The sequence below is a fragment of the Fukomys damarensis genome, unplaced genomic scaffold (genome assembly GCF_012274545.1).
Source record: "Fukomys damarensis isolate Sample0158 unplaced genomic scaffold, DMR_v1.0_HiC HiC_scaffold_37, whole genome shotgun sequence".
NCBI lineage: Eukaryota > Metazoa > Chordata > Mammalia > Rodentia > Bathyergidae > Fukomys > Fukomys damarensis.
The window spans coordinates 49,416,440-49,424,754 of NW_022900949.1; the positions used below are offsets into that span (position 1 = coordinate 49,416,440).

General features: G+C 34.0%; 1 protein-coding gene across 2 annotated transcripts in view; it reads left to right on the forward strand.

Annotated features, from left to right (window-relative positions):
• The window catches only part of Ppp2r3a (protein phosphatase 2 regulatory subunit B''alpha), a 145,825-nt gene that overhangs the window by 90,006 nt on the left and 47,504 nt on the right, over window positions 1-8,315 (forward strand). For both annotated transcript variants that reach the window (XM_010625509.3, XM_019207668.2), the window contains one exon: window positions 2,634-2,708. In XM_010625509.3, coding sequence (XP_010623811.1) covers window positions 2,634-2,708 — 75 coding nt within the window. The remainder of the gene's footprint in view (window positions 1-2,633; window positions 2,709-8,315) is intronic.

Consider the following 8,315-nt stretch of genomic DNA (forward strand, 5'->3'; position numbering starts at 1 on the left):
CCTGTGTGACTTAGCACTTTACTGAGACCTTAACTCAAAATAAAAAACTTTATAAAGAACTGGGGATGTAGGATAGTGCAAAGGTCTGGGTTCAATCCCTCTCCCAGGGGAAAAGGAAAAAAATATATTTATTAGGAAACTATCTTGCAAAAAAATGTACCAGGTCCAACTAGTTTCACATAGGGATTCTACCAAACCTTCAAGGCCATATAGTCTTGATATTCTATAGATTATTCCAAAGTATTGAAAAGGAAGGAAAATCCAGTGACTCCTTTTATGGAGCAAGCATAACACTGATATCTAAAGCAGGTTACATAAATAAAACAGTTAAAGACAGTACAAAAACAAATCTGCAAAAGAATATAATTTCATGATTAATGATGAAAAATAATAAGATATTACCAAAAAAAAATACCATGATGTAGTACAATTTATTTTAGGAAGACAAGATTAGTTCAATATTAGGATTTTTATTATAAGAGAACTGCAAGGATAAAACCACAATTGTAGATATCTATGCACATTATCAATAATGAATGGATGCACTAGGAGAAGGAAAGTGTAAGAGGAGCCTAGACCAGTGGTAACGAACTTATGGTACACATGCCACAGTGGGCTATTTGTATCACGGATAACTTTAAAAGGTTCACCATCATGGACCCAGACCATCTTGTGATGTCCGAAAATACAGATGGGCCATAAAAGGTCAAGACATGTGAAGTAGACACTGGAGCCAACCTGAAGGAACTCTTGATAACCAAAGCTAGATCAATTTGAGCTACAAAAATAAATGATAGTATAGAACTGCAACCCATAGAATAAAATGCCCCTAAGCCTGTACTGACATAAAGTGAACAAATAAATATATGGGAGACAAGGGATACCTCTTCTTGTAGAATTCCAGTTAGTAAAATGTAGAAAGTCTGAAGGAAATGCAAAATTGCTATTAGGTAAGTACTACCACATAAATATTGCAGGCAGGATCCACAAATGAATGCTACCATTGAGGGGCACAAGTTCAAGGAGAGTTTATTGGCATAGTCTTAAAGTATCTCTTCTATGACTTTTATCAGTTATCAAAGGGAAATATTAACCTTATGGTACAGAATGCAACAAACACCACTTGAACCAAGTGCAATCAAGTTAACATCAGATATGAAACAGTCTAGCACAGCATCACTTCTGTGCTATTCATGCTAGAAAGAGTAATCTTCATTATGCAGAACTTCAGACAAAACCAGATTGGGAGACATTCTATGGAATAACTGGCCAGAACTCATTAAAAGCATCAAGAACATAAAAGACAAGGAAAGGAACTATCAGTGATAGTTAGCAGAGACCAATGAGACTTAAAAATATAGAGCAGGATCCTAGAACAGAAAAAGGAGGAAAATGGTGAGATTTGAGTAAGGTCTATAGTTTAGTATTGTATAATTCCCTGGTTTTGATCATTGTTATTATAAGAAGACAGAAAAAGGTCATAGGAAAGTTTCTCTGTAGTATTTTTTATAACTCATCTGTAAGTCTATAATCATTTCCAAATCTAAAAAGATTAAAGATGTGATAAGGTCCATTGTTTTTAAGACTGTGTTGGTAGGCATGCATGGCTAGCTGCTCTGAAGAAATAAAGACATGTAACTGATGTCTGTCCATTGATGACTAGCAAATTAATAGATTTATATATGTTTTCATAGCAATTGCCTGTAATTATTATATTAACTAATTATCTCTAATAGATTTTCTAGGTTCAAAGTGCTTTAAAATTCTAATTAGAAAATAATAGTATTTCAAGGTTATAATTCTAATAATATTCAATGAAAACAAGATAATAGGCTTTAAAATAAATAAAACACTAAATTGAAAAGATTTGTTCACAGAATTATTATAAAAACTGATAGATATTAGTTGGCTCACCCATCTTCACAAAGACAGATTTCAAGCTACGTGGCTAAATGGCTTTTTTTTTTTTCAAAAAATTTCTTATCTCTAGACTCATTTTCATTGAATTTGCCATCGTTCTTTTAGTGTAAATATTACTTAACCCCTGATGAGATCTGTGGGATAAATTTCATGACATGACTGGATGTATTAAATCACATACAGAGCTGGGCATGGTGGTGCACACCTGTAATCTCAGCACTTGAGAGGCTGAAGCAGTAGGATCACTATGAGTTCAAGGTTAGCTTGGGCTGCGTAATGAGTTCAAGGCTGGACTGAATGAATAGCAAGACCCTGCCTCAAAAAACAGTAACAGGGCCAGGGATAGCTCAGTGATTCTGCTGCCTGCCTTGCAAACTCAAGGTCACAAGTTTGATCCCCAGTACCAAAAAAACAATAACAACAAAAAAATAGAATTGCAGTATAGTACACAATTCCATTTGATTCATAAATCATGAACTATAGCTAATTAAAATTTAACTTACATTTAAGTATACTGTGTATACAGAAAATCAAATAAGTATCCCTGTAATAAAATTTGAGCTTAAATTATTAAATTTTAAGCACATTATTCAATTTTATTCACAGGTTTACTCATCTGGAAACTTACTCTACAGGAACAAAAAAATCCCATAGGTTTTTTTTTGTTTTGTTTTTTATGCTTTTAATTTAGTTTTGGTTTTTATATTTTTCAGGATGTAGTGGATACACATCCTGGCCTTACGTTCCTGAAAGATGCTCCTGAATTCCACTCCCGCTACATCACCACGGTAGGACAATCATATTTGTTGTAGTACAACTGTAATGCACCTTTTCATCTTTTGTGTGTATATACTGGTGATCAAGCCCAGGGCCTCATGACACTAGGCAAGTGCTGTAAAACAGAGCTACATCCACAGCCTGATCTTTGTGCTAACATTTACTCAGGCTAAAATGTCGAAGAAAGGATAAAATTGAATTAATGATACCTTTATTCTTATCTATTTCTCTTTTTTTATATGTCTGGTACCTCAAAGAGATCTCTTCCTTAAAATTAAAGTAATATACTCAATTCTGTCTGGATTTAAGAAGTATACTTTTGTTCTGTTATGGATATTGATATCCAGTTGAACTTTAGCATTTTCAAATAATACTGAAAATAATTTTTAACAGTTTGTCCCAGAAAAAGATGTGTGTCTAGCATCCCAAAGTTCAAACTACAATGAGAGATAGTTTGTGTAGAAAACAAGTCATGTATGAATCTAGAATAACCACAGTCCTCTGCCTTGTGAGGTTCTGTCTCTCCCTGTATCTCAGGCACAGTCATTGGCTCCATCACAGGCAGGAAATAACCATGAGTAAGAGTGCACAGGCCTGTAGTGCCCATGGCAACCATAGCATGCATTCTCTGCCCTCCCTCCCAGATTATCTTCAGGGGTACAGCGCTACCATGTTACAAAAATACTACAGTTTTTTAATTCTCCTATGGGAATTTCATTCTTTGCTTTTCTGTTGGCTCCCTTTCGTTGTTATAAAACTTCGTAGGTTTTTGTGTGAGCCAGAAGTTGTCACTGTCATCATTAATCATAACAATATATTAAATTATCTGTACTGTGGTCACCCTGGCCCAATCATGCTCATTTCTTATTTGGATTACTTCAAATTTCTGAAGTCTTTGCCTTATAGTCTACAGTCATGGCCCAAAGCAAACAAAGTTTCCTTCAAAAATAAAAGTCAGGTTATGTCATCTACCACTCAGTCAGAATAAAAGCCATAGTCCTTGCCAAGACTGTGATCTACCTACCCCATACCTTCACAGTCCTGCTTTTGAATCTGCCTTCTACTTCCCTCCCTTTCCTCCCTGTTTCTAAGACCAAACCCATGTCTGCCTCAGGTGCTTTGTTCTTCCTCTTCCTCTTCTACAGATTTCCCAAAACTGATGATCTGTCCCTTCATCCAGAAACTTTCTCAGATATTGCTTGATCACTCTGTCTTCTTGGCCACTCTTCTTTCTCTGATCCTTTCTCCACACTCTCAATTCCCTTTGTCCTGCTTTATTTTTCTTCTTTACTTTTATCAAATATTTAAATATTTGGGCCAGGGATTTAGCTCAGTGGTTCTACCACCTGCCTGGCAAGCAAAAGGTCCTGAGATCAATCCCTGGTTCCAAACAAACAGCAAAAAAGTTTTAAAATATTTATTCTCCATCTCCTTCTCTATATTAAAGTCCATGAGAGCAATGACTTTTTCTGTATTTTTCACTGTTCTGTCCTCAGGACTGTAATAGTGCCTGACATATAATAGACACACATTAAATTTTTTTGAAGCAAGACATTTATTGGTACATTTAAATATACACATTAAATGTTTATTGGATGTATAAATGAAAGTATTCTTGCTAAAAATTTCTTCATTAGCTCTGCTGTAATCCCAAAGAGAATGATTAGGTCTGGTTACAGGCTGTTCTGTAAACTCAGGGCACCTTAGCAACATAATTTAGAATCTTAAAAGTTGGGAAAGATCTTAGAAATATTAAAGTCCAGCAACCTTATATCAAATAAGAATATGCTCCTTAATATGCTCCCTAAGGAAGAATTTTTTTATTGGAATTCATTCTTTTTTTTTTTTTTTTTTTTTTTTTTTTTTTATTTTTTTTGAAATTTTTTTTTTTTTTTTTTTTTTTTTTTTTTTTGTGCCAGGATCAAACTTGGGACCTTGTGCTTACGAGACAGGTAGTGGCACCACTGCACTAAAGTCCTGGCCTGGAATTCATATTTTAAAAAATGTTAATGAACAGAAAAGTAAAACAGATAAATTTTCTTTCTCTGTTCTTTCTAGTTTGGTATTTCAGGCCAATAATGGTCTCTGCTAACCTAGCAAGTGGTCCTCAGGAAGTCTTAAGATTTTAAAGTGCAAAACCATGAAACTATTTTGTTCACCTATAATTCATATTTTTAAAAGAATTTTGTCCCCTGTTAATCACTGAATAAAATAACAACCATACTGTTGAATTAACAGAATGTAGTTATCTCTGCTATCAGTGTTTTCATGGAATTAGCATATTATCATTTACATTTGTTAAATTTACACTTTGTTAATATATGCTGCTTTATCCCTATTTCACAGAAATGAATTCATTTCTCAGAAGTAATCATTAAACTATAAAACACTTCAGATGAAATAATACAGCTACTCAAAGCAATATCATAGATAGTAAATAAGAGTCAAATGTAAACATAGAATATGAATCTGTATATACTAAGTGAATAGTTATGATAGTCTCATATTTAACACCCAAAAAAGAAAAGCACAAATAGAACAATGAATATTTGGAAATAGGATTTTATCAAACTGGTTTCCCCAGTGTCTTTTCTGTTATGAAACTTGATCAGATATTGTCATGAAGTCATTGAAATTTTGCATTATTTTAGAATACAATGAGTTTTTCTAGAAGAAATGCAAAACAAGGTCCTTCGGTATGAAGTTCACTAATTTTATAATTAAGTGTAAAATTAAACTGAAACATTATTTTCTACTCAGCTTGGGAAAACAGATAAGATCATACTACTTCTAAGGAAGTTAGAATTAATGACAAATACCTCAGAAAAGCAAAATCATTCTTTCATATGATCTAACTGAATGTTATATAATTTTAGTGGCATACAATGTGAAAGTATAATATATAGTTTGAACATCTCTAGTCCAAAAATATGAAATCCAAAATATTACAAAATACAAAAGATTGACAACTCAAAAATTTCAGATTTTGGAGCATTTCAGGTTAGAGATATTCAACCAGTAAAGTCTATGTAGATGTTCCAAAACCTAAAACACTAAAATCTGAAACATTTCTGGTATTACGGCTTGAATAAGGGATACTTAACATGGTTGGAGGTTTGGCTCAGTGGTTCAGCTGCCTGCCTGGCAATCGAGTTCGATCCCTGGTACAAAAAAAAGAGTGGGGAGGATACTTAACATGTATTACATTTACATACAGGAATACTTCAGTTACTTTAAAGTTAGAAGAAACCACTGACATGAAATATGACTCAGATATTATGTGTGGTACATACATGATGAGAAGTTGGACAACTTTTATTTTCAAACTATGTTTGAAAACCTGTGCCACAAGTCAGAGGTGGTGATGCCTGTAGTCCTAGCAACTTGGAAAGCAGAGGCAGGAGGCTCACAAGTTGGTGGTTAGCCTGGGCAGCTTAGTGAGACCTTGTCTCAAAATAAAAAATAAACAAGGGCCAGGGATTTAGCTCAGTGGTTCCACTGCCTACCTCACAAGCACAAGGACCTGAGTTCGATCCCTGGTACCAATAAATAAATAAATCAATAAAATTAAATAAGACTGAGGATATAGCTCAGCAATAGAGCACTTGCCTAGCATGGATTTAATCCCCAGTACTGTAAAAACAAAAAACAACTTGTGCTACATAAAAGACTGTTTAGGTAATATTTTATCAGTTGTTTTTAGGCTATAAAGACAGAACATGAACTAAATAATAGATTGAATCAAAAGTCCATATTATTCTTTATTTTTAGAAAGAGTTAACAAATCAGAAGCAAGCCTCTTATAATGAAAATGAAATCACAGAAAATGGCAGTGCTTCAGTTTAAAGTTTTGCGTGTTGTGCAGTGGACACCAATGAATAAAAGGCTTTGCTTGTCCAAATTCTTGTATTCCAACTTTTAAGGGGAAAGGTACTCAGATAAGTTTTTTAAATAAGCGGTGAGATTTAAAATATTTCTTTATGATACTAGTGCTGGAAGTAAAGATATTTTTGTGGCTTATTCAGATGATGTATTCAGTATGTTGATTGGCTTTAATCAATCATTCTAAGCTGAATCACTAGGATTTTAATTGTTGGGGAGCACAAAGTTCTGTACTCATATTTTCTAAGATGACAGTCCCATTTGGTAGAGACTACTCGTCACTAAGAGCTTATTATTAACTTTGTCCTTGGAATTTTTTCCGCTTAGCAGAGAAAGATATCACTTTTATTAGACACATTTTTAGTTTTCCATATTCCACAGAAGACCGCACATACTTTTCAGAGCTATATTAACCAAAGAATAACTTAGTAATCCAGTTACTATTCCTTGCCAAGTGAAAGTGAGGCTTCCAGCATTTAAGAGTATTCATCTGTACTCGGGTCATCCACAGTGGGGATTTCTGTGCCTGCATTCAGTCTCCTTTCAAAAACTATATGACACTTACAAGTGCAAGGTCTTGAGTTTGATCCCCTGTACTGGAGGGGGAAAAAACTATATGATAGAGCCACTGAATACTTCCATTTCTGGCTGCCAGTATTTGTGAGTTAGAGGTTTCCAGGTGAATTGGATGTGTAGAAGAAAGAAAACTGACTTCTGTCAAGTTAACGAACAATCTGTTAGTGAAAACTATGTTTCGTTCCTTTCACTGGTAGTAATTAATTGTCCTGATTATTATTTATTTTAAGGTTTTCTTGTATTTTAAAAATTGTGATTAATTTTAATTTGCCTAAAAATGGTAGACCAGAAGTTAGAAGAAAAAACTGTAAGTGAACCAGCAGCTACATGCTTTTACCACTAGATGGTAGCCATACCTAAATAATCTAAAATGCTGAATCAGTAATATGGAAACCAGAAAATATGCCTATGGAGCCCCTGAATAAGGAGATGTAGGCTATGGAAAAATGGAATGCAGATACATCGTTTTATAGTATTAAGTAAATAGTTTTAGCAGAGACTAAAAATAAGCAGCACCTAACTGCTCACAAATTGTTAAAGTTCTGTCAGAACTGGGCTGGGGATGTAGCTCAGTGGTTCCGGAGCCTGCCTCACAAGTGCAAGGACCTGAGTTCGATCCCCAGTACCACAAAAAAAAAAAAAAAAAAAAAGTTCTGTCAGAACAAAAACAGAAGAATAATAAAAATAAGCAAAAATGAATACAGGTTAAAGTTTTATAATTTTAGGTGTAAAAAAGCATTTCTACAAATCATACAAACATAAAACTTAGGAAGCAGAGTAAGTTAAATTTATTTTCAAAATCAAGAAAAAGAACAAGCTTGGTATGTATATTGAAATTGGTCAACTTAAGGGGCATGGAATTCTAATAAGTGAGATTCTTTATGTTTATGTATATAATTTCTGTGCTAAAAATCTTCCCTCTTTTTTATATGAACTGCCAAGCTATTGCTGAGAATACTGTTAAGTAAGACAAATTCTCTGGCCTCAGGAATCTTAGAGTCTCAGTGGGTGGGGCCAGTAGAGATGTTAGGCACCAGCTAGTCCTGGCTTTCACTTGATCCGAGAATTCTGTCAAATTCTGCCTCAGTACTTGTGAAAAGTAACCTCATGACTTCATACTAATCCAGTGCTTTTTTTTTTTTTTTTTTTTTTTTTTTTTT